The sequence below is a fragment of the Ovis aries genome, chromosome 15 (genome assembly GCF_016772045.2).
Source record: "Ovis aries strain OAR_USU_Benz2616 breed Rambouillet chromosome 15, ARS-UI_Ramb_v3.0, whole genome shotgun sequence".
NCBI classification, from domain to species: domain Eukaryota; kingdom Metazoa; phylum Chordata; class Mammalia; order Artiodactyla; family Bovidae; genus Ovis; species Ovis aries.
Genome location: NC_056068.1, coordinates 53,396,999 through 53,422,967, shown reverse-complemented (window position 1 = coordinate 53,422,967; position 25,969 = coordinate 53,396,999). Strand labels below are relative to the sequence as shown.

The following is a 25,969-nucleotide window of genomic DNA, read 5'->3' as shown; positions in this document are numbered from 1 at the left end:
CTGAGCTAGACACGGTGCTGTTTTATAGACCCTCTCATTCACAACTCTGGGAGGAAGCTACTGTTATGCCTCAGAAACTAGGGCTCAGAAAGGCTCCTTGTCTTGCCCAAGGTCACACAGCTAGATGGTGGGAGAAGTCAGGAGTGCGCTGTTATCTGAGACTGAGCAGACAGCACAGCAGCTCTTAGATGTCCTGCCTCTTCAACTCCACCCAAGTACCTCGAGAGCAAACTGCACATGTGAAAAGCCTGGAAAGGGTCCTTCTTCCCAGGGCTAGGGAAGGGCAGTGCTGGGCTGAGCAGGGGGCCCTGGACCCTGCACTGGCTGGCTGTATGACTTGGGGTGAATCAGACCCGTCTGTGGTCCTGTTTCCCCAGGTCTATGGGGAGGGGAGTGGAGTATCCGAGCTTCCAGAGCTCCAGCCTTCTGCAGTGTCCTTTGTGACCCTGGAAGGTAGGGGAGGAGACCACAGCATCAGAGCCAGAGGATGTGGTACTATGGGCGGCTGTGATTTTTGGCCCAGGCGCTGTCTGGACCAGCAGGCTCTGTAGTTAGCCGCTGCCTCCTCCCTCTGAAGGAGGGAGGCAGCCTGGGCTGCTGGAGCATGGTCATTAACTGCGCCGAGACGACCCTGTGATTGGGAGCTGGCTGGGCCAGGCCGGGTTGGCAGGGCTGGAGGCAGGCGGGCCTGGTCACAGTGGGGTCACTGGCAGGGCAGCTGGCTGAGCAGCTGCCTCTCCTCCCTTTGCGGCCTCCAGGGCAGGACCCACGGGGCACCAGAACTTTGTCAGCCAAGGCTTGCCCTTCTTCCTGTGGTGGTCGTGGGGGTGGAACAATGAGGAAGCGAGCCAGGCCTGAAGGTGTCTCCTTCTAGAAGCTTCCAGGACTCCTCCTCTACAGATCGATAGCCCTTACTTGCCTGCTGTGGTCTGTGGATTGGGTTTATGTAGGTCTGCTTCCTTTGCTAGCCAGTCAGAAGCAGATTCTCTGCCACTCAATTCTCCCGCTGCTCCCAGAGTGCCTGGCACAGAGTGGGTGCCTCTACCCCGTCCCAGGAGAGACAGTACAAGCTGCCCCTTAGGCAAGTTACTCAATCTTTGTGCCTCTGTTTCCTTCTCTATAAAACGGCGCCAGTAATCACAGTGTTGCAGGGGTTAAATGAGACAATGGCAGGCAAGTGCCAGGCCTGACACACAGACTCTGTCAGCATGAGGCCCCTTGCCTGTCCCCACAGTTGCTTCACGATCAAGTGACTCAGTAAGAAGCTGATGGAAGAGCCCAGCCACTGAGGCTGGGAGGGAGGGTGTGCCAAGCAGCAGGGAGGGCTTCGCCCAGGAGGAGGCTTTGCCACCTGGGGAGGACTCTGGCAGATCATCCGATTTGGAGAACTGCCATTCCCCCCACCCTCCCAGTAGGTAGGCCAAGTTCCAGGCAGAGGTCAGGACCAGGAGGGATGTCCAGGGACCTGGTCCTTCCCAGACCTTCACAGCAGGAATGACCCAGTTGGGAGGAGCCGTCTGGAGTCCAGGTAGCAGATGCTGAGCAGAACGAATCCTTCCTTTAAGGGAAGCAGTGTTCATTTGGTCTCCCTCTCTCTCTGCACACACACATGATTACATATTACAAAACATAACATGACTGGCGATTTTGGTCCGTGGGGGGAACAGACATTCAACAAGTAAACACAGATACAAAACCTCCAAATTGTGAATACTGAGCTCCCAAGGCGGGGGCCGATCCCATGGACATCTGTGGATGGTTAGAGGGCAATTCTCAGATCACAGCCCAAGTGCACACTTTCTAGCCATGTGACTTGGGCAAGTGATTTAACCTCTCTGGGTTTCAGTTTTGCCATCTGTAAAATGGGGACAGTTATAGTTGTGGCGAGGATTAAATGCATTATTCATGTAACACGCTCAGAAAAATGCCTGGCACATAATAAGCACTCAGTGCATATGTGCTGTTGTTGCCTGTATCTTGAGCATCTTCTGGAGTCTGAAAGAATAGGTGCTCAGCATGGACATAGGGAATGAGTCCCAGGCATAGGGCAGCTGCCCTGGATAATGAATGAATATGCGGCCTCTTCAGGAGGGGAGAACACAAGCAGTGGCAACACACAATGTGGAGGAGGAGGCCAGGGGCTGGGTTTGTTCAGTGCAGGGAAGAGGCGGAGTCTGGAAAGGCTTCCTGAAGGTGGTGCTCCTGGAGCTGCATTGAAAAGTATCACTTAACACGCATGCACACACACCCTGGTATCACTGTGCGGGCAACAGTAGGCACAGGCTCAGAGAGGAGTGGTTCCTGTCCAGGAGGAGTCCCTGCCTGGGCAGACCCTGGGTCTGCTGGACTCCACAGGCCTCCATCTTACCCCTGCCCCATGCTATCTCGCCACCTGTGACATCCTCCTGGAGGGCACCAAGGAGGCAGGTGGGAGGAAGTGTGGGCCGAGGTCTGAGAGCCTCAGCTCTTCCCAGGCTTGGGACCAAATCTCCAATGGAAAAGAATAAACAGGCCTTGCTTGGAGTTCTTTTATCTTCTTGCTCCCAAAGCACGCCCACCGGCAGAGGTGGTCTTCCAGCATTAATCCTACAGCTGTTTAGCTTTTGAATGAGTGAACTCTATGTAAAAGAAAAAAAGGCCTTGAAGAATTTGCCTCACCCTCCTACCCTGGAGGCTCAAAGAGAAACTTTTCTTCCACTAACAAAGCAGCCAGGACCCCCCCAACTATCTTTTAAAAAGTTCACCCCAGAGGCACCCTAAAGTCAGGGTCCCCTCACGCTGCCTGCACTCACAGCTGATGGGCCCTGATGGGCCCACATGACCTTGGCCCTTCTGTTTTGCCTGGTTTTTGCCTCTCTTGTAAAATGAGGTCAGAGTAACAAAGCCCTTCTTTCCTTTATAAGGTGTAGGGTAGAAGAGGTCATAGTGAACATCTGGGCCCATGGCTCTCAAATTTGCTGCATACACTAGAATCACTGCAGAAACTTTTAAAAGGCCTGCCTGGTCCCCACTCCTGGGGCAAGACCTACACAACAGTAGTTTTTAAAGCTCCCCAGGTGATGTCAAAGCACAACCGAGATTGAGAACCACCTGGCCACCCTCTGCAGCGCGCCTCCTACCGCACCCCCAGGTGATACCCGTACATCCCCGAGACAAGGAGCTCTTTGCTTCCAGGGTATTGCCCTCCCTGGAGAAACAGGGACTGGAAAGACTTTGCAGTCTGATAAACCTAGATTCCAACACCCCTCTGATCCCTGCTTGAGTATCTTCTCTGAGCCTCAATGTCCTCATCTGGAAACAGAAATAACGTCTCTCTCTGAAAGGACTGTGGAGACCAAATGGGGCCACGTGCAGGAGGCACCAGTGCGGCACTGGCCATGCCAGCAGTGTGCAGTCGAAGGTCACAGACAGTGGCGGAGCCTGCTGGACTCTGGATAATGGGCTCCCTGGGCTCCCCCTGCGCTGCTCCTTCTACTGGCCCAGCCACCTGAAGCTGGGTCTCGGAGATGGAGGCTGGCGTGGGGTGAGATCAGCACCCAGTCTTGGGGCCCTTCCCATCCCCCTTCTCTCTAAGAGATAAGACAAGGCAGCAAGCATTTTGTCTTGCTTGGTTTTGTTTTAATGGCCCAAGAGTCAAGCTCTCCTTAACAATGAAGCCTTGTCTGAATCTGCTTGTTTTTCCAACCCGGACACCCAGTTGCACCGCCTGCTTGAGGCCTCCGTCCCACCTGGGAGAACTAAAGAATGCCAGAGGTTTTTTTTCTTTTTTCTTTTTTTTTTTTTTCCATCTCGGGGAGGGTACTGGGGAGACATTGGAGGCCTCTGTGTGGCCCTCACCAATAATTGACCCCATTTAAGTCAGCTGCCTCTGTTGAAAGCCAATCCAAGAAAATTATTTCAGGGTGGTTACCAGGATGGGTTTCAGAAGCAGAGAAAGTCGCTTTTGTGCCCTGGCTTTGTCACTTACTGGAAATACAACCCTGGGAGAGTCATTTCAGCTTTGCTTTTTGAGCACCAGTATTCTCTTCTGTAAAATGCGCAAATAGGATGTGCAACCTCCTTGGGGAGGTTCTGAGAAGTGAATGAAGTGCCTGGTGTATAGTACACAGTGCCTACCGTGTCATGAGTGCTCACACCGGCCACGGCTGTCCTCACTGAACTCTGCCTCCTGCCTTCATGGCCCAGTCCTGCTCCCTGCTCCCAACCTGCTCTGAGTGCTGGCCCAGGCTGAGAGAGCAGAGGTCTGCACACTTATAACATGCCCCTCTGCAGACCCCTATTATGTAATCATTTGTTTCATGCACATTTAGAAGGGGCTCTGAGGGGGAAAGAAAGACTGCAAAAAGGGGTCACTGGCAACAGTACCTGGTCTCCTCTGCTCTGGCCCAGCAAGGTAGGGTGTATGAGCCCAGAATGAGCTGCTCAGACAACGTGGTGTGGCAAAGCAGCAAAGGGAGCACAGCTGCAGGGGGCCGGTTCCTGCCCAGGGCTGCAGGTGCCCCAGGAGGAAGTGGTCAGCTATCAGGAGAGAGGCTCTGTCCTGCAGGAGAGAGACCCAGGTAACCCAGGAGCCCCAGTGGTGGAATAAAATTTCCACTCCCTTCCTCCAGTCTCCCACTGGGGTTTCCCAGTGGGTGAACCTCCCAGAAACCAACAGCAGATAACTCAACACCTCAGCCTCCAGAGGCCCCGACGCGCAGTGGGCTGGGCCCAGAGAGGCAAACAACAAACGCAAGGCTTTCAGGCAAAACCTATGAGGTGCGTTGGACTCACCCTCCAAGGGATGCAGTTTAAGGCTCATCTTTGATGCTTGAGTTTATCCCTTTCAAAAGGAATCTCAGCCCCCACCCCAGAGCATCCCATCTTCCACAATCCTCTCCGAGAGGAGTGCTAGGGGCACCCATCTTTCTATTTCTGCCTCACCAGCAGTGCCTGAGCACCCCTTTGAGACTGGTGCTCAGGCCCCTGGCCACCATCCCCACCACTTGGCCCAGCTCTGCTGCCACTGGTCCTCAGAGGACCTAGCTGTGAGTTTTCAGCGTGTGTCTCTGTCCCTTTTGGTCAGGAAGCATGGAATAGTGGTTAGAACACAGGCTCTAAAACCGACTTTCTCCTGAAATCCTGACTCTGCCGTAATATGGCTGGGGGATTAACTGCTGTGTCCCTTAACCTCCCTGTGCCTGGGTTTCCTCGTCTTTGAACTGGGATTAGCAGAGAGTACCTCAGAGGGTTGTTGTGAAGATTGATGGGTGAATGAATGCAAAGTGCTTGGGACGGTGCCTGGTGAGCAGGAAGTGCCCAGGAAATAACGGTCTTTACCATTATCACAAATAAGACAGTGGGAGCCCAGTACTCACGATGTGGCTGGACCTTTAATGAGAGGATGGGGACTGTCACCGCCCTCAGTCTAGACTCTGCCCCGGTGACGAGGCCTGTGCCCATTCCCCACGGCCTGACCCCGTTGTGGACACTTATCTGTCAGTTACCTCCCCCCTCCCCAGGTCCTCCTCTGCAAATCACGTCCTGTGAGAAGTGGCCTCATTCTATTAAGGCTCAGTGTCTGAGAGCAGTCGCCAGTCCCCCCGCAGATACCGAGGGATGACCGTAATCAAATAACTGATTTAATGTGATAAATGCTCTAAGAGGATGTCCAGGGTGTTTTGAAAATCAAAATGGATATTTGGTTTTTTTCTGCTTGCGAATAAATGGCTTATTTGTCAGAAAAAAAAAAATAAAAGCAGTTGGATGAGATGTCCCCAAGTTCCACCACCAAGTCTGCATGAAGAGCTGGGAGGAAGAAGACTTGGGTGTCACCACCCTGGAGAAGCCCCAAGGCTGGGGTGGCAGGGAATGGTTAGGGTGTGGGTCAAGTCTCTTCCTCACAGGGCAGGGCAGGCTGCTCTGAGCAGGATACAAGCAAAAACACAGGAGCTCAGAAGAGAATGAGAGAAGCCGGGGGGCTTCATGGAAAAGGAGGCATTTGAAATGAATCTTAAAAAGATAGGCTAGGAACTCTACTGGTCTGAATTGGGTGGGAAGGGTGTTCTAGGAAGAGGAAGCATAAGGCACGGAGGCGTGGCCCTAGGGGCTGCAGCAAGCAGAGTGCAAGGAAGACACTCTGGGGTAGAGTGATGCTCCGGGGTGGAATGATGCTCTGGTGACACACAGGACTTCTGGAATCAGACAGACATGGGTTTGAATCCCTGCTCAGTTTCTTATTGAATTATTTCTTATTCTTTGACTGTGGGCAAGTGGCCTGGCTGCTCTGGCCCTCTGTTTCCCCAGCAGTGGAACAGGGCTAAGCCCTCCCAGGGCCCGGCAGTGACTCGGAGATTGCTGAGCGCGGCTGGAGGAGCCAGGCCTCCCTTTCACTTGTTGCTGCAGAGGAGGCAGGGACCTCGGGGCTCACCCTGGCCCATGCCTCTTCCCCCTAGATCAGGCTGCAGGTAGCTTCCAGGGTGGTCTTACCAGGGACAGCCTTATCTCAGGAGTCAGGCAAAGGCTACGGGGAGGCTGGTGTCAGATGAGCTCAGGTGCATAGTCAGACGGAAGATGTATTGGGCCATATTGCGTGGAAAGTGTCTGGAGGCCTTTGGGGCGTGGCGTTGTGGGGACAGCAGGGCAGTCCTAGAATGCAGAGCCCTCTCCTTAATAGCTGGCCACCACTGAGCACTCCCTCTTCTCCCGGATGGAAATCTCCAGCGTCTGAGGCTGAGGAGGAGCAGCGAGATGCCAGGGGTGGGTGTGGTCGTGCCTTGATCTCAACCGGCTGCCGTGTCAGTCCTGGCTTTGCAGCCCAGCTCTGCCTCTTTAGAGCTTTGAAGACATTGGGTAAGTTACTTACACTTTCTGAGCCTCAGTTGCCCACCTAGAAAGTAAGGGTAAGCAGAAGCAAAGGGTAGCCACACTTACCTTCCAGGTCTGTTTTGAAGCTAAAATAAATTCATGGATGGGATGCGTGCATGCGTGTTAAGTCACTTCAGTCCTGTCCAACTCTTTGCGATCCCCTGGACCGTAGCCTGCCGGGCCCCTCTATCCATGGGCTTCTCCAGGCAAGAACACTGGAGTGGGTTGCCATGCCCTCCTCCAGGGGGTCTTCCCGACCCAGGGATCGAACCCGCATCTCTCATGTCTCCTGTGTTGGTGGGCGGGTTCTTCACCACTATTGCCACCTGGGAAGCCCTGATGGATGAGATAGCATCTTGTATTTTAAGAAAATATGTATTTATTTGGCTCCTTGGGATCTTCCTTGCACCATGCGGATCTTTCATTGCGACAAATGGACTCTCTCTAGATGTGGCATTTGGGCTTAGTTGCTCCAAGTCATGTGATTCTTAGTTCCCTGGCTGGGCGTCCAACCTGTGTCCCCTGCATTGCAAGGCAGACTCTAACCACTGGACCATCAGGGAAGTCCAAGCATCTTGTATTTTAGAAGAGACTCCACAACCACTTTCATCCTGTTTCCTTTCTACCTGCACTGTCCATTTCTAATGCTGCCTCAGGAAGTTCTTTCTTGTGTCTAACTTAAGTCCACTAAGCTGCAATTGGAACCGCCTTCCTTTTGTTGAGGCCCGTGCAGAAGCAGGCTAAGCCCTTTCTGTACAGAAATGTGCCCGTCAGTACCTACAGTGAGTGAGGCAGGGAACAGCAGAGCAACTGGGTGTTGGTTTCCAACCTCTGTCTTGGGAGCCCAGTTGTCAATGGCCAGAGCCTACTGACCAGCATGATGTGGGTGTGGGTGCCTCATCTTGACTGTTTTCACTGTTCTTCCTCTCTGGGTTTTATCCATGCTCCAAAACGGGGACCCAGGAGTAGTGGAGAGTGCTCTGGGCTAGGTCTCGAAGGCATGGGTCCCAGCACCCACTTGACTCCTGACTTGCTGTGTGGCCGGAAGCCAGTTAGCAGCCTCTCTGGGCCACAGTAGGTCTATGAGGATGTCTGTGCCCAGGGTCCCAGATGTCTCCAGTAAAGATGGGTGCAGTTCAGCTGAAGCCCCCCCTTCTCTTTCTCATTTACCTGGGCTCCCACCACCCTGGGAAGTCAGCAAATTAGGGTCCTGCTGATGGCAGTGGTGGTAGGAGCTAAGCTCACCTCTCAGGCCGGGGCACGTTTAAGGTTAGACAGGGTCCTCCCTGGCTGCTTGAAGATCACCCGCCATCATGAACGACACAGTAACTATCCGGACTAGGAAGTTCATGACCAACCGACTGCTTCAGCGGAAACAAATGGTCATCGGTGTTCTTCACCCTGGAAAGGCAACAGTACCTAAAACAGAAATTCGGGAAAAACTGGCCAAAATGTACAAGACCACACCAGATGTCATCTTTGCATTTGGATTCAGAACTCATTTGGGTGGTGGCAAGACAACTGGCTTCAGCATGATTTACGATTCCTTGGATTACGCGAAGAAGAATGAGCCCAAACATAGGCTTGCAAGACATGGCCTGTATGAGAAGAAAAAGACCTCAAGGAAACAGCGAATGGAGCGCAAGAACAGAATGAAGAAAGTCAGGGGGACTGCAAAGGCCAACGTTGGTGCTGGCAAAAAGGCGTAAAGATTCTGCAGTGACTGTATCTGTGGTGATTGTGCAGATTTTTCATGAAAGAGAGAATAAACTAAGACCTTTAACAACAACAACAACAAAAATAGACAGAGAGTGGGGGTGGAGGGATTCCTGGTGGGTAGGGCAGCGCCTGCCTCCTCAAACAGGGATTTTGAGAGCCTGGATTTCCTTCTACCCACCCAGTTAAACTCATCCCACAAAAGGTCAGTTATATTTGTCGAGTCCCTCCTCCGAGCAGATCCTTTCCCACGTGAGGTCTGTCTGCTTTAATCCCTCTTTTGTGGGTGGGGAAACTCAAGGCTAAGAGAGATGAGGTGACTGGCTTGTCACTGGCGCCAAGGAGCTGCGGGGCTCTTGACTGTCCAGCCTCTACCCCGACTCACACCAGGCCAGGGCATCTAGGTCCTCAGCAGAGGAGGACCACAAGGGTTGTCGTGCGTGAGGCCATTTCCAGTCTGGGAGGGCACTGCATGGGCTGTGGGAGGTTGCCCAGGGCTCCTGGGACTGCCGTTTTCCTGGGAAGAAGTTGGTCAAGGAGGTAGAGGGATCAGGTACCCAGGAGTTCTGGGTTGCAGCTAGTTCTCAATGCTCCTGTGAACTTCAGTGTTTGTTTTCCTGGAGATTCCAGACTGATTTCTCTTTGGTTTTGGTCACAGGATAGTTTAGCTTTTATGAAGCAGTTTGCTATTTGTGATGTCACCGAACCTTAGCGGCCATCTGTGCGAGGCAGCGTGGGACTTGCTTGCAAGGGCCAGAGAAGGGGAGCTCTGGAGTCAGGCAAACCTAGATTTTAATTCTGGCTCCCGCCAACTCTCTGCCCTCAGGCATGTGAGTAACCAGCTGAGCCTCGATTTGCTCATCTGCAAAAGGGACAATCATTCCCCACCACAAATAGCAGCAGCTGTCTTGCTGGCTGTGTGCATTAGATAAGATCTGTAACCACTGGTGCAGAGTAGTACTTTAAGTAATTTTTTTGTTTTTAATCTGCCCCACTTTTTGGATGGGAATGTGGAGGCTCAAAGAAGGAAGGTCACTTGCCTGAGGTCACATGGTGATTTAGCTTGGTCCTCCAGAATTCCTGTCTGTGGCTTTTTTCTCCAACACCTCCTTCACTATCCTCAAGTGACCCAACACTTCATTAGTCTATCCAGGTCTTCAATGTGTTACACTGTCCGACGAGGCCTTCCCCCCAGCGCCTAACAGCACTTACCTGGCACACAATAGGCACTTTCAAAATGTCAGGACTTGCCTGGCAGTCCAGTGCTTAAAATTCTGTGCTTCCACTGCTGGGGGATGGGTTCCATCCCCAGGGAGCTAAGATCCCCAAAGAAAAGAAGAAAAAAAGAAAAAAAAAGTAGTTTGTTCTGTGCATGAATATGTTGATGAGCTGGTATAAAAATGTAAAGTGTTAGTTGCAGTCATGTCCGACTCTTTCCAATCCCATGGACTGTAGCTCGCCAAGCTCCTCTGTCCATGAAATTTTCCAGGCAGAGATACTGGAGTGGGTTGCCATTCCCTTCTCCAGGGGATCCTCCTGACCTAGGGATCAAACCCAGGTCTTACTGCATTGCAGGCAGATTCTTTACCATCCGAGCCTATTTTTTCAGGCAGCTAAGGCTTGTGGCCCTGAGGCTTCCTCCTGCTCCCTGTTCCCTTTTAAAACATCCGTCTAATAGTTTGGGTTGGAAACCTTTTCGAAAAGGAGTGATGTCTTCCTTTCCCTGCACAAGGTCCACATGGTTAACTTCTTGGGATGGTGAACACTGTGAACACTGACTGCTTTGCTCGAAGAGCCAAGACCAGCTGAGACCCCACAGGTTTCCTGCACCCCATGAGCCAGGACTGCTCACTTGTTCAACAACAGTTTCTGCCTTTGTAGGTTCCTGACTCTTCTCTCCCTGACCCTTTATTTGCTGCCCACAGATCTGCCTCCAATGGTCTAGCACCTCTTTTTCCTCCCCTCTTGCCCCTGTGTGTATTTCCTAATTTGCTGCTTCTACCAGTTGGGGACTGAGAAATGGGACAATTGAGCTTATTAGAATTGCCTCATTGATTCATTCACTCGTGGCTATTCTACTAGAAATTTTTGTCCCTGGGTCTTGCATCCATCATCTATCCATCCTGATTGAGGACCTCTGCAGTGGCTTGTGATCAATCAAGGCATGACCACACCCTCCCAGGAGCACACACAGGTATATCATGGTGTACACAGCACAGGACTTTATAATCCACCTTTGCCTGCAGCAGCCCTGAGAATAGCATTATCTCTGTTTTGCAGACAGTGGAAACTCAGCTCAGCTGGAGGAGGTCCCTTGCCCAGTGGTCAGCAGTGAGCACAGAAGTGCAGTGGGAATTCAGGTCTCCAGCCTGGCCTGTTACCTCTTCCCTCTCCTGTGCTCTGTTTGCAAGCCCTGTGATGCCCCATTCATTTACTGCTTCTGTCACAAAGCTGGGGCAGGATCATCTGCCTCTGGATTGGCCTGCGGGGAGTGTGGGCTTGCCTTTAGCACACATACTAGTCCTGCAGTCGGCTTGGGCCCACCATCTGGTCCACACTGCCTGGACTGTGCTCTGCGGAGCCCTGATTCCCTGGGATGGTTCTGGGTCCCAGGACGCATAGATTTGGGAAATGTAAGGTCACATAGCTCAAAACAGGACTTCTCAGGGCCTTTACTGTGTTGATATGCACGAGAGATCCCCAACCTGTGGCACAGGTGCCACCAGCCTTTCCCAAGCTTGCCTGAACATGTGGCTGCTTTGTCGCAGAGCAGAGTCTGGGGGCTGATAGCCTGGAGAAAACACAGGGGAGAGCTGATCTGTATACCATCACTTTCCAATTTGGCACAGAAGGCTTCAGCTAGAGCTTGTTTCTGCCCCGGGCAGCTGGCCTTTTGAGAGAGGATCTGCGGGAGGACCATTTGGCCCCAGGAAAGAATTGGTAATAATGGTGGAGTTTCAGGCAACAGGAGGAAGAGAATGGTGGAGATATTTTGATTCTTTCATCCACCAAACACACATCTCTCAGATGTCTTCTGGGTGCCAGGCGCACAGCCAGCGTTTGGAAATGCCAAGATGCATCTGACTAAGAACCTTTCATTTCATTTCCTTGTGCCCGCTAAGGGTTTTTAAAGAAAGATAAATACTAGCCCTAAAAGAAAGAAGTGTTTTTGCTTTTGTTTTTTATTGTTAGGGGTCTTTGTGGGAGGTCAGTGGGTGATGCAGCTACTGCTGAGTTCAGTGGCTCTGTAGTTGCTGGCCCAGAGGTGGGTGAGGGAGATAGTTCCAAGAACATTTACCCTAGACAGAGTTAATATTGCTCCCATATTACAGATGAGGAAACTGAGGCTCAGAAGTCAAGTTGCTTACCCATTTTCACACAGGAGTTCCTTGATGTTGTCAGGAGTGAGGGGAGGCTCAGAAGAGGGAAGGAGCACTTCCCCTGGGCTCCGTTGGGCTGAGCTGGGCTCAGGAATCTGGGGTTAGTCTCTGCACAGAAAAGCAGGTCGCCTGGGGGTTGGAGGGGTAGACAGGCTCTGGCCAGCCAGGAAGGACATTCTTGGAAAGGCAACAGCCTGAAGCACAGGTACAGAGGTGGCAACCCGGTAAGTTACACCTTCTGGACCCTGTGTAGAGCCTGGGGTGATGGAGGCAGAGGGAGGAGAGGTGGGACATTGGAGCTGGGGCTGGAGAAGCTGGCTGGGCAGTTCACAAGGGTCCGAATACCAGCTGAGTGGGAGCACCTTGAGGGCCAAGCCGTTCATCCCAGTGTCCCCAGCACCTGGCCGCTGCCCACCTGGAGGTTTGTGGACTGACTGGACTCTTCCATCATGGGATCTTGGACAAGTCCTTTCCTGCTCTGGACCTTGAGTTGCTCATGCTCATGGTTGGGCTCAAGGTCACCTAGCATGTCCCTTCCAGCTCTGAAGGGCTCTTGGGAATTCTTGGCATGTGTGCAGGGGAGGACCAGACTGTTTCTCCCCCAGCTTTGAAGTCTCCTGGGAAGCCCTAGCAGGGCATGGGCCAGACATTTGCCAGGGCAGAGGTCAGGCTGACTTGGCTGGAGGAATTCAGTCCTCATTCTCTCTTCCTTTCAGCATCCAGTCTGCTGAGCTCAGGATGAAGTGCCATGGTGTCCTCACTGATGGCTCTTCTAAGGACCCAAACTGGGTGGCAGAGGGGAGTTGAGCTAGGCAGGGGTTGTGGGTTGCCTGCATGAAGCAGCTTGGTGCAGGATAGGGAGCTCTGCTTCTTCCTTCTGTGTGAAAATGGGTAAGCTACTTGACTTCTGAGCCTCAGTTTCCTCATCCGTAAAATGGGAGCAATAGTAACTCCCACACTGGGCTTCTATGAAGATTCAATGAGATAAAACTTGTGAAAGCATATAGTAAACTGACCCTCACTGCCCACAATCCCCCAGCCCTCTGGGGACTCACCCCTTTCCCAGAAGTGCTCCCGGGTGGCCACTCGCTAATCTCCCTGCAGACTTCTGTCGGGTATACTTTATCCAGGCCAAAGCGACCGGAGCCCATGAATTATGTACATGTTGCACAGGCAGGCCAGGCCTGCGTGTTTGCACTCCTGTGTATGTGTGCCTTCCGACAGGAGGAAAAGCAATGCTAGGTCCTGGGACCAGACACCACCCCTCCCAGCTGCACCCCAGAGGCCTGCAGAGTGTTGAGTCTGGCCCCTGGGAAAGGGTGGGGCATGTGTCAGGAACGCTCCCTCCTCAACTTTTCTGTTCTGCTCACAGACTGGATCCAACAGGCTTGTCTTATCTGGGGGACTCTGGCCTGTGTCCCCGAGGGCAGAACAAGACTGTCACCCTCCCTCCCCTCTGCTTCCCAGGAGGTGTCAGTGGGAGCAACTCAGGTCTCTGGTGTGGCTGCTGCTTTATTTCCAATCTGGGGGCCCTGCAGCCTGTCACACACAGTGCTTGGTCAAAGCCACCTGTCCAGTGTGGGGGTGCAGAAGTGTAGGGCTGGGCTGTACCCAGCCTCCATTCCCCAAGAGCTCTGAGGGTCCCTCTCAGTGCCCTTGTTCCTGAGTGGCTCCCAGATGGTATTCCGGCCCCTCCAGGGCTGGGGGTTGGAGGTAGACAACAGGCATCACAGATGTTCCCTCCGCTTCCATTGGCACAGGGTTGGGGGCAGGGGAGGGGGCGGGCAGGAAGAAGGATATAGCGAGGGGGCAGCATAGACTTAAGGAGTTTATTGAAAAGAGAGCCCAGTGGACATAAATATCTATTCTCTCCCACCCCTCTGGCTTAAAAAGCCCTGACACACCTGGATTCTTGTCCCAGCTCCACCCCTTATGTGTGCAACCTTGAGTCTGTGACATGGCCAGTCTGAGGCTCGGCCTAGGCTATAAAGCTTTTGAGATTGGTGTGAGGTCAAATCAAACTACCCAGCAGGAGGGACGCCTTCTGGTGCCAGGTACTTAGTAGACCACTGATTTGCAGAAAAATTTAGTTCTAGCCCAGAACAAAGCAATTGGTTTTTTAGATACTTGGTCTGTGATCTCTCTCTAAGCAGGAAAGAGGAAATTTCTCTTAAGCGCCATAAAATGATCAGTGCAGCTTAGATACATTCTCCACTCATGAGCCCAGCAGGGGAGGCTCTGAGTCACCTGGGCATTCTCTCTGGGATGGGGCAGCCCTGACTCTGCGTTCTTGCCAGTGGTCTAGGGCGAGTCCCTGACCTCCTTGTTCCTGTAGAAGAAAGTTAAAGAACGCCTAACTCTCAGCATTGTGGAATTACCTATACAACTCTATTGAAGGACTTCCCTGGTGGTAGAGTGGCAAAGCCTGTGCTCCCAATGCAGGGAACCTGAGTTCAAGCGCTAGTCAGGGAACTAGATCCCACATGCCTCAACTAAGAGTTTCCATGCCACAGCTAAAGATCCCTCATGTTGCAACAAAGACCTGGAACAGTCAAAAAAAAATAAAAGAAAAAACACACTCTATTGGAAAGCAAAAAGCACCACTGATACATAGTGGGTGCAGGCCAGTGGCTCAGAAAGCCAAGGCTGTGTTTGTTCCCTGTTCTGGTGACCAGCAGGCTCTGTGACGCCAGCTCAGTGAAGCCTCGTTTGCTTTCCTTAATGGGACAGCTGGTTAATTAGCCTCTGAGTATTTCTGACAAATGCCCCTGTGAACTGACCAACACTGGGTCAGCACTCGCCAGACCTTGTCACTCCTTGTGCTTAGCTGGCCAGCTTTGGGCATGAGGTCATGACCCACCATCCCATCCCCTGATTCTCAGCTCGTCCCTTAGATGACCTGATGGAGCAGTTGCTGTGCTGGCGACGGAGAGCAGGACACAGCTCTGCCCCTGAAGCCTGGTTCCGGGTGGGCAGAAAGAGAGGATTTAGAGAAGGATCAATGGCAGGGACCCGGTCAGGGCATGGGGGACAGTCAGTGGGAACAGTCCTGCTTGGCTCTGTTACCAATTCCCTGTGCCTTTGAGCACTTGACCTTTTTCTCTCTGGGCCTCAGTTTTGCATCTGAAAGAGCATGTTGGGGAAGGTGGACCCAGGAAGCTGTGAGCTAACATGAAGCAGTGTGAGTTGAGGAATGATCTCTGAAGCCAGCCAGGCCTGGAGTTCTCACCCTGGCTCCTCCACGTCCCAGCTTTGACCTTGGACAGGTCACCTAGCCTTTCCAGACCTGTCTGACAGGTGTTTGCTGGTCCTGCTGGCCCAGGGCAGACACTGATAGTGGACGCCCTGTCCAGCAGTGTCTGGTGATGGTGGGCCTCAGGGCAGCTCCGGCCCGTCCCCACCTCCTTTCCCTAGGAGGAAGTTCCCTAGGAACTCTTGTGCCCAGCAGATCTGGGGGGGCTGGGGAGTATTGCAGATCCCAGCGCTGAGTCCAGTGGGCTGTATGTGATGCTCTTGCCGGGGACTCCAGGATCAGGATGGAGCCAGCCATCCTCTGCCTCTTAAAGGGAAGGGTGGGGAGGGCATACTCTAAGCCCAGCCTCAGATCTTCAACAGCACCTTGGAAACTTGGTCATTTAGAACCATGGAATCTTTCTGTCCCCAACTCTTGGAAGCACTGAATCATGGAACCCTAGAATCTTGGCTGTTTGAAATCAAGACTTTAAGAAGCAGACTAGACGCAGAAGTAACCTCACAGATCCTCTGATTCACATCTCCCTCTAGCCCAGGCAACCCCTCTGTGGACCCCTGGTCATCCAGGGTCAGGGAGCCCTCATGCAGGCCTCAGGCTTGAGTCAGGTCACCAGGCTGCCCGCCACCTCCTTGTGGTCATGACTGACCCCAGGCCCCTACACCAAGGGCTGGTAGCACTGACAGGCAACTGGGAGGGAGCTCGGCGCTGCTCAGCTAAGAATAGAAGGCTTTGTGCGATTTAAGTAGCAGCCTGATCATATCAGGCCTCTCAGCCAGGCCTCAGAGAGCTTAGGAAGCAGGATCTGAGGCTACCGTGAGTCGCCTCTGGGTGAGAGAGGGAGAAGGTGAGTTAAAGGTGCTGGGGCAGCCAGTGGGCTTCCCTGGGAGTTCCCTTCCATTTCCACGTGGTGATGATTTGACTTTCCATCAGGCGAAGCTCTTTGCTCCTCCCTTCTCCTCCCTGCAGTTGGCTGGGGAGCATCACTCAGCGTTCCCCTAGGAACGCTCAGGAACATCTCTTCTGGGAAGAATTCAGACAAACAAACCAGCCTCTGAAAGGAACAAACAGATCAATGAAAATGGCATCGTCTGCAAAGAGAGCTGATGATGGTGGCCATTTATTAAGCACCTACTGTATGCCAGACCTTGGACACAGCGTTTTGTGTCCTTGCCCTCTCTGACCCTCACAGAGGAGGTATCTGTGTCCCCGAAATGCAGACGAGGACACTGAGGCCCAGGTAGTACTTGGTAGAGCTGGGATTGGGGCCAGGGACCATCCCACCTTGTCTGTTCTGGGGACAAAGGATTCCTGAGTTAGGGGAGGGGTGAGAGTCGGGGTTCTTGGAGAGAGCCCTGGGCATGGAGGGGCTCTATCTCTCAGCGCAAATGTGTCACTCTTGTACTGGATTGAGAGGTGGGATTGTGATCCTATCACAGCATAGCAGGCACTGGCCCCTGTGTGTAGAGCTGGAATGACCTAACCCCTTCCTCTTTGAAGTGGGCAAAGGCTGCCTAGGGCAGGATCATGAGGCTGCTGCTTCTTTTTAAAATTTTAATATATTTGTGTATTTGACTATACCAAATCTTAGTTGCGGCATGTGGAATCTAGTTCCCTGAACAGGTATTGAACCCGGGCCCCCTGCATTGGGAGCTTGGAGTCTTAGCCGCTGGACCACCAGGGAAGTTCCAAGACTGCAGCTTCTGATTCTTGCTCTTTTGACCAGTAGTGTCCTGGTGCCCTTCTTGGCAGGTCACTGGTACCTCCCACCTCCCCTCCCTCTCACAGATTATTCCCAGTGAGAACTGGAAGGAATTCTGGGTAACCTTCTGATTGTACAGATGGGAGAACTGAGGCCCCTGAAGAACAGGGATGGCCTGAGGTCATGAAGTAAGTGGGCCTGGAAACATATAGTAGGTGTTTCTTCAGGCCAGGCCAAGGCTTGTTCCCCTGTGGGGTGCTACATCTGTGTGGAGATCATGGGGGCCTGGAGTGGGCTGGGGATCTCAGCTGGATCCTGAGAGTCAGGAAGGCAAAGGCCAAAGGCCCCGAGCCTTTGCTGTATGCCCCAGACTCATCTATGCTTGCCCCAACCCTGCCCAACTCAAAAGTCCCCTCTTCCATGAAGCCTGCCCGGACTCTCCCCTCTAAAACCTCTCCTAATCTCCCTATCTAACCCAAGAGTGGGATTGTGGTTCAAAAAAACACATAACTTAAAACATACTATCTTAATCATTTTTAAGAATACTGTTGATAGTCTTAACTGTATTCACATGTTGCACAGCAGGTCTCTAGAATGTTTTCATCTCAAACACCTGAAACTCTATACCCACTAAATAATAACTCCTCATCCTCCCACCAGCCCTTGGCAACCACCATTCTCCTTTCTGTTTCTATGAATTTGATTCCTGTAAATACCTCATATAAGTGGAATCATGCAGTGTTTGTCTTGTTGTGATTGGCTTATTTCACTTGACATAATGTCCTCATGGTTCATTCACGTTGTAGCATGGGATAAGGTTTTCTTCCTTTTTAAAGCCAAATAACAGCCCATAGTATATATATACCACATTTTGTTCATCAATTTGTTTGTCAATAGATCCTTAGGTTGCTCCTGTCTCTTGCTGCTGTGGAAAGAGCAGGAGTTTTGAGGTTGAATGAGCCTGGGTTGGATTCCTGGTTTCCAGCAACAGTTGAGCGGTAAGTCTGCTATTGCTATTGGTCACTTGATATTATACCAGATTAAATTGCTGCAAGGATTAGAAATGGTGCACAAGAAAATGCCCCAGCATGTGGAGAGCCACCAGTGAGTGGTAGGGGGATTCAGTCTTGTTATCTGCTTTCCTCCTAGGCACAGATCCCTTTGGGGGTTTGTAGGACCCACATACTGAAGTTCACCTCAACCTCCATCCACCAGACCAACTCAGCATCTGGTGAGTCTTAGAACAATGTCACTGGAGGTGGCCTGGATGGGAGGGGAATTTGGAGGAGAATGGATCCATGTATACGTATGGCTGAGTCCCTTTGCTGTTCACCTGAAACTATCATAACATTGTTAATTGGCTATACCCCAACACAAAATAACAAGTTAAAACAACAGTGTCATTGGAGAGCACCTGGGACCAGAGAAGGTCAGGGACTTGTCCAAGTTCACACAGCTAGGCCTTGGTCATGCCAGGGTAAAAATAAGCTCTCCCGCCTCCCAGCCTGGCACCTTCCCATTGCAGGCTCCAGGATCCACAGCTCTTGTTCTTAGGAGGCACTGACTCTCCAGGATTGATCCTGCAGCGTGCAGGGCTGAGGGAGGTGGGGAGCAGGGAGGCAGGCATCTCAGGCTCATCCATGAAGGGCAGAGGTGGGTGGCATCTGCCAGGCTTTCCTCATCACCGCCTTCTCCAGGTGACAAGGGGGTCATGTCCAACTCATTTGCATGGCTTGGGCTCATCTAAGGCCCTTGCCTTGCACCTGGGAGCTTGCTCTGCTTTCATTCACACTCACTCGGCTATTCTTTGCTCATCCCTTCTCTCAGTCGTTTATTCCGCAGCCACAACCTGAGGCCTGCTGTGAGCCTGGAGACCAGTCAGACCTTGCAGGCCCTTAGTATGGCATGGCAGTGAATAGTGTGGACTCAGGCTAAACTCCCTGGGTTCAAATCCTGGTCTGCTGGTTGCTAGCTCTGTGACCTTGGGCAAGTTGCTTAACCTCTCAGTGCCTCAGATTTTTCTGCTTTTAAGAGGAGATAATGATGTTCTAGTTACTACTGTTATATAATAAATCACTCCCAAACATAGTGACTTTATGTAAGAACAATCACTTGATTACTGCACAGTTTCTATAGCTCAGGATTTAAGATGGGCTCTGCTGAGCAGTTCTGGCTCAAGGCTCCCCATGTGGTCTCTGGCCTTTGTTGCTCTCTGAGCTCATCTGTGCTTCCCCACAGTATGCATCCCATTTGATGACCTGGCCTTGGAAATCTTGTAGTGTTACTTTAGCCATCAGTGCTAGCCCTCCCAGATTCAAGTCGGGGGTAATAACGTAGACCCCACCTCTCCATGGTAAGAGTGTCAGAGTTCTAAGGAGAGTGTGTGGGCTGGGAGTTATTAGTGCCAATGTCTTTGGAAATACAGTCTGCCAGAAGTGTAAGAGTAAGATGAATCAAAACACAGGAAATATCTAGAACAAAGCCTAGGCATTGTAAACAAATGGTAGCTATACATAGTCAAGGGTGATTTTGACCAGATGCAATTACTCGTGATATGCTGACTTTAGGACCTGACTCCTGCTAACTGGCAGTATTTCCCATTTAGGTACTGAGGGATCTATAGGAGTTCAACAAGCCGAGGCTAGTGGGAAGGCATTCCATGCAGAGGGAACTGGCTGTGTAAAGGTGTGGAGCTGGAGAGTGGAGTCCCTGGGGCAGGGACTTAGCCCCACTTGGCTGGGGCTCCCATGTGTGGGAGGCCAGGATGGTGAATTGAGGCCGAGTTGAGAAGAGTTCACTATTGGGTTGGCCAAAAAGTTTGTTTGGGTTTTGCCATTTGGCCAATCCAACATAAAGGGTTTGTTTGATGCTATGGGTCCCAGGGAGCACTTGGGTGAAGTATGGGGCTGGAGTGCCCCTTGGAGGAGCTGCTTCTGAGCTGACATCAGCATGACTGGGGCGGAGCTGTAGGGAGAGAGGACAGGAATGAGGGGACTCATACCCAAGTGTTTGCCTGGGGTGTTTGCATCAGCTTTGCATGTGCTGTGCACACCCACCCGGCTTGCTTTCCCACCCCTTCCAGTATACTGGATGCGTGTGTGCATACGTGCTCAGTCGTTCAGTCGTGTCCGACTCGGCAACCCCATGGACTGTACCCCACCAGGCTCCTCTGTCCATGGGATCCTTTAGGCAAGAATACTGGAGTGGGTTGCCATTTTCTTCTCCAGGAGATCTTTCCAACCCAGGATTGAACCCGTGTTTCCTGCGTCTGTTGCCTTGACAGGTGGATTTTTACCCCTGAGCCACCTGGGAAGCCCAGTATATTGGATACTTTGCCGTTTAGTCTCTGCTTAGATTGGCTCTCCTGCAGAGGAAAGTAGAAGGTTGCCACCCTCTGGGAAGATGATTACTTTGGAGGAGGGTTCTGAAGGATCCTGGCAGCTGGCAGGGCCAGAGAATATCCAGTGGCCACCTCCTCTGTCCCCACGCCCTCATGGAGAACAGCCCCTGCACCCCGCATTGTCTCCCCTTCCCCCTCTGCCACATTGCCGGGTCCAAATGGAACTGACCCTGAGGGTCGTGGTCCCCAGCCCTGCTTACGTCACAGATGGGGAAGCTGAGCCCTGCTGATTTGCTCCACATCCCATAGCAAGTGAATGGAGGAACCCACGCTTGCCCTGCAAGTGGCTGTGGCCACGTTCGGTGGTCCTGGGGGCTCCTCCCTGCCAGGCTGTCCACTTGCCACTCCCCATCTGCCTCTGAGGCCAATGCATCCCTCCTGAGGGCGCTCATGGCTGGGAATATGATTTCAAGGAAAAAAAAGAAAGTCTTAGCAGCTGTATGGCCCTGCGTCACCTCGTCTCTCTAAGCTGTGGTTTTCTCATCTGTAAAAAAAAAAAAGCGTGAGAACACTGGCCCCAGCTGGGTTGTCTTACGGATTAGATGAGCCCCACATGCTGACCTCTTATCTTTCTGATGCTGGGGCTGCACGTGGAAGGGAAGCTGCCAGGGGTTACTCAGATGGGACGCTTGAGCTAAGATTTGGAGGCATGGCAGGGCTAAGGCTGAAAAAGGAGGGGACCTTGATCCTGAAAGCTCTGAGCTGTGATTGAGCTGTGCAGCCCTCCCCTGTATATGAGAAAGTGTCCAAGGGGAAGATTGGGGTGCTGTCCCCTCTGGGGGGCAGCCTCCTCCCCCTAGCACTGAGAGGAAGGATGTGATAAGGGAGGGCTTCCTGGAGGAAGAGTTTGTGGAAACTAAGAGGGAAGGAAGAACTGAGGCAGATAGTGGTTCTCTGGGGTCTGGCCTTCCCCAAGTCCCTGAGCTGCAGCTGTGAGATCCAGCCCTGAGCCCTTGCCAAGCCAACCTTGACTCCTAGAGCCCATAATGCCCAGCGAGGCTGGTACTCCAAAGGAGATAGCGGTCCTAGTCCATGCTGCTTCCAGGAAGCTGTGTCTATGGGGCCTGTCTGTGCATCTGCATGTACTTCTGCAAGCCCGTGTGCTGGTGCTGAGTACCTATAAGTATTTGCCTGGGAATGCACTCTTGGTGTATTTTTGTATGTCTATGTGTATGCATTTGCATGGCCCATGTGACACCTCCTTGTAAAAGCAGACGGGTTAGAATGCGTCTAAAAGGGGACAAGGAGATCAAACCAGTCAATCCTAAAGGAAATCAACCCTGAATATTCATTGGAAGAACTGATGCTGAAGCTCTAATACTTTGGCCATCTGATGTGAAGAACTGACTCATTGGAAAAGACTCTAATCCTGGGAAAGATTGAGGGCAGTACTGGGAGGCTCCCGGAGGAGGTGTCTCTACCCAGAGGGCTGGCTGCAGACAGCAGGGGCAGAGGAGGTGGCCAGGTGGCAGCCTGGTGCCGTCCTGGGTTCTGCCAGCCCCAGGGCCTCCATCCACACTGGGTGTGGGGAGGATTGGGGGTCCTTACCCACAGATACTTTTTTTTTTTTTGCCTCATTGTGCAGCTCATGGAATCTTAGCTCCCCAACTAGGGGTCGAAGCTGGGCCCCCCACCAGCACAGTCCTAACCACTGGACCACCAGGGAAGTCCCCTGTGAGTACTTTTGACCTCCTAGGAGGCAGAAACCCTACAAACTCAGAACATCCTGGTAAACCAGGTCCCAGGTTAATGGTTGAAGCTTAGGACTGTGCGGGGTTGGCCTCACATTGTTTCGTCTCCATTGCTCACTAAAGTGACTTCATAGATGCTTCAAACCAGCAAGGCCTGGGAAGATCAGGACATTGATTAGCTTGCTTCCAAGGGTCCATGACCAACCCCATCCCTGGACCAGCTCCCAGTTACTGGGAAGTCCTTCCTCTGGATCTAACCTAAGTCTTTCCTGCTGTGTGCTCCCTTCTCGTGAACTTGTTCAACCCTGCTCTGTGGAGCCAAGCTCATCAGCAGGCCGCTTTGAGTGGCGGCCAGTATTTTTACAACTTGTTTTCATGAAGTTGGTTTGAAGTCTTCCTGCATTCCCAGAATGTCAGACCCGCCCTGATTCACAAGGATTGACCAAAACAGGATCTGTGCCAACGACAAGAATCTAAGGACTTAGTCATCCCCCTTGGATCATCTTCATATTCTCCTGCTTTCCTTCCAGTAAAAAAATAAAAAGAAAGATTAGCTCAGATGGTCAGGAGGGATGTAAATAGACTCAGATGATACTGATGGTGGACAGGAGAGGTCAGTGTTCAGGCTTTGCAGGGGCCTGTAACCTCAGATATGTAGATGACACCACCCTTATGGCAGAAAGTGAAGAGGAACTAAAAAGCCTCTTGATGAAAGTGAAAGAGGAGAGTAAAAAAGTTGGCTTAAAGCTCAACATTCAGAAAACGAAGATCATGGCATCTGGTCCCATCACTTCATGGGAAATAGATGGGAAACAGTGGAAACAGTGTCAGACTTTATTTTTTGGGGCTCCAAAATCACTGCAGATGGTGATTGCAGCCATGAAATTAAAAGACATTTACTCCTTGGAAGGAAAGTTATGACCAACCCAGATAGCATATTCAAAAGCAGAGACATTACTTTGCCAGCAAAGGTCCGTCTAGTCAAGGCTATGGTTTTCCAGTAGTCATGTATGGATGTGAGGGTTGGACTGTGATGAAAGCTGAGCGCCAAAGAATTGATGCTTTTGAACTGCGGTGTTGGAGAAGACTCTTGAGAGTCCCTTGGACTGCAAGGAGATCCAACCAGTCCATTCTAAAGGAGATCAGCCCTGGGTGTTCATTGGAAGGAGTGATGCTAAAGCTGAAACTCTAGTACTTTGGCCACCTCATGCGAAGAGTTGACTCATTGGAAAAGACTCTGATGCTGGGAGGGATTGGGGGCAGGAGGAGAAGGGGACGACCGAGGATGAGATGGCTGGATGACATCATGGACTCGATGGACGTGAGTCTGAGTGAACTCCAGGAGTTGGTGATGGACAGGGAGGCCTGGCATGCTGCGATTCATGGGGTCACAAAGAGTCAGACACGACTGAGCGACTGAACTGACTGAGCTCACTTCAAGCCTGTGTTCTGCTGTCTGCCACCTGGATGTCTTTGACAGTCTCTGAGCTACATAGCCTCATCTCTGAAATGGGAAAATGAATGGCACCTACCTCATAACTGTCTGGGGTTGGGGAATCCAGAAGCAAACTGTGAGACACAAATTCATGTGAAACTGAGTTACTAGGAAGTTTTCTGGGGGAAGAGGAAAGGGTTGGGAATTACTAAGAGAATAAGAAAAGTGGAACCAGAAACAGAAGGAGCAGCAAGAGCGTGACTTCAAGCCAAGCCCCTGGGAGGGGAACTTGGCTGAGCCCCGAGAGCTGGCTGCCAGGGGCGAGGTCGCTGTAAAACTTAGACCTCGCCCGGGGGGGGTCCCTGGTAAAGGACCCCTGAGGGGTGGCTGTGCCCACAGGAGAGGGGATTTCGGCAGTTCTGATGGCAGTTCACCCACACGTCTCCCCAGGTGCTGGCTCTCAGGAGGAACAGAGACCCAGGATGGTGAAGGGGTCTCAGGGATGTGCATGGGGACAAGAGAGGCAGAGTTCTCCAGGCACAACCTGGCTCTGAGGAAGCACTGTTAAGTGTCAGCTCTTCCCGCCTGTTAGAAAGGGTGCAGAGTGGGTGCTCCGGGATCATGTGGTCAGCAGGATCTTCTGAGAGCTGCCCTGTGCCTCTCTTCTGCCCCCAGCCCCAGGCACAGTCCCTGTCCCTCAGCACCCAGAGGTAGATCCCTCAGAGTGCCCCAGAACTCTCCCTGACTGCTTGACTTCAGGAAGTGGCTCTAGCCCTGCCAGGGCTGGTCTGATGCCCTGATGTCACCCCTTCTAGAAAAGTCTGCCTCTGTGCCACCCCCACCTCCAGCCCCAGCTGCACTGCAGCGGGGGCTGGGGATGACCGGGAGGTTGCACAGAGCCATGGAGCCCTGAGCACCAGGGAGGAAGTTGAGGCCCAGGGGCCCATCCCCCACCTGAATTGAAGTTGGCTTTTCTTCCCAGCCCAGCCCACTCACTCGGCTGTGTCTACTGGACTTTTTCCATAGGAAGTGCTCAGGGATGGCTCGTGGAACTCGTGTGGGTCAGCGTATCCCAGGAACAAATAAACAGAAGTGGTGCGCCCAGGCCTCTGACTTTGATGGCTTTAACTGGTGATGTCAGCCTGGGTCAGCCCTGATGGAACTTGTCCCAGTCGTTCTCCTGCACCTGTGATAAAGGGATGTTACCCTAAGCTGGCCTCTCCACTCTGGCCTTTGGGGGTCTAACTCCACAGAGCATGACAGGTCTGGATTCTAGTTTGACTCTTTCACCTGTTGTGTGACCTTGGACAAGTCACCTGCCTTCTCTGAGCTGCAGTGCCCCCTGTTTCTCATCAAAGTTTTATACACGCCCACCTAAAAGCAGATGGTTTCAGCATGGTTAATCCCTGCTTGATTCATACCCTGAGAGGTGAATGATTTGCTTCTGCTCGTATAACAAAGGGAGAAGGTGAGAGGGCCAGGATCCACTTCCCCCAGCCTCCCATGCCTGTTTATCTGAGCACCTTGACCAGCTCTGCTGTGGTCCCTACCAGCTCCAGTCTGATTTGAAACCTGAGCCAACCTCCTAGTGGCCAGGATGAACTGAGCCAGACACCAGAGTGGTCAGTCACTGCTGTTTAGTCAATTAGCCCCTCGTACCACATATGATGTAAGAGGTTCCATGCTCAGATGGGCAGGATCCTGATTCACCGGGCTTAATGTCTAGTCTGCTGCAAAGCTGCGCCCCCATCCTGAAGCTTGGGGGACCTGCAGACCCTAGGGGTGAAGGTGGACATAGGGTGGAGGCCCCAGAGGAGGTGGTGGCCTGAAGTGCCTGGTCCCAGGAGCAGGCAGGAGGGGCTGACGACTGGTGGGTGCAGGGGAAACAAGTCTGCTTATTCTGCCTAGGCTAGGCTGGAGGGTGGGTTTGATCCGCTGCCAAGGCCCCCCTGGCCCTCTGGCCCAGGCCTCCCGGGGCACACTGGAAAGCTCAGGAAATATGTGTTGGTGACTGGATTTGTGTTGTCTAGACGCTTGGGAGTCAGATAAAGTATGAATCCTGGCTCTGCCGCTTGCTTAGCTGTGCCCTTGAGCAGGAGACCTAAACCCTCTTGAGCCTCTGCTTTGGCATCTGTAGAATGTGCTGTAATGCGAGGTTAAGAGGGCTAAGTGAGAGGACAGACAGGGAATGTCGGCCTCATGCAAAGCCGTGGCAGCCCTCCATAAATGGTGGACGGTGTCTTCACAGAGGGAAGGCCAAGTAGGAAACACAGGAGATGAACGAGGCCCCATCGCATGGTTCGGAAGTTTGCAGTTTACAAAGCCCAGTCAGGTCCTGCTCACTGGGTCTCCCCTAAATCCCACAAGGCCATCTGGGTTGAGTTGTGGCATCTCCATCTGACAAATGAAGACCCTGAGCTTAGAGATGAGACCGACCTGCCTTTCAGTGGCCCGGCCACACCCAGAACCCAGGTCTCCCAACTTTTACTCTCCAGCAGGTTCCTCAACCTTCCCCCCTTTAGAACCCAGGTCCTGCCTTCTGGAAGCTC

General features: G+C 52.3%; 2 protein-coding genes across 17 annotated transcripts in view; both read left to right on the top strand.

Annotated features, from left to right (window-relative positions):
* The window catches only part of GDPD5 (glycerophosphodiester phosphodiesterase domain containing 5), an 88,224-nt gene that overhangs the window by 4,670 nt on the left and 57,585 nt on the right, over positions 1 to 25,969 (top strand). For 10 of the 16 annotated variants that reach the window (XM_042233256.1, XM_012096069.4, XM_042233246.1 and 7 more), the window contains exon 2: positions 18,044 to 18,125. The exons of 2 other annotated variants lie outside the window; for them this stretch is intronic. The gene's annotated coding sequence lies outside the window, so the exon portion shown is untranslated. Of the gene's footprint in view, positions 1 to 17,791; positions 17,893 to 18,043; positions 18,126 to 25,969 lie in introns of all 16 variants that reach the window. 4 more of the 16 variants (XM_042233248.1, XM_042233252.1, XM_042233253.1 and 1 more) reach the window with 1 other exon arrangement.
* On the top strand, positions 537 to 8,746 carry LOC101106881 (small ribosomal subunit protein eS24-like). The gene has a single exon (XM_027979546.3). The coding sequence runs from the start codon at positions 8,160 to 8,162 to the stop codon at positions 8,553 to 8,555; it is 396 nt and encodes a 131-aa protein (XP_027835347.1). The 5' UTR covers positions 537 to 8,159; the 3' UTR covers positions 8,556 to 8,746.

What these genes read in the sequence shown, in the direction of transcription:
- LOC101106881 (XM_027979546.3), top strand. Translation starts at nt 8,160, where the DNA reads ATGAACGACACAGTAACTATCCGGACTAGGAAGTTCATGACCAACCGA.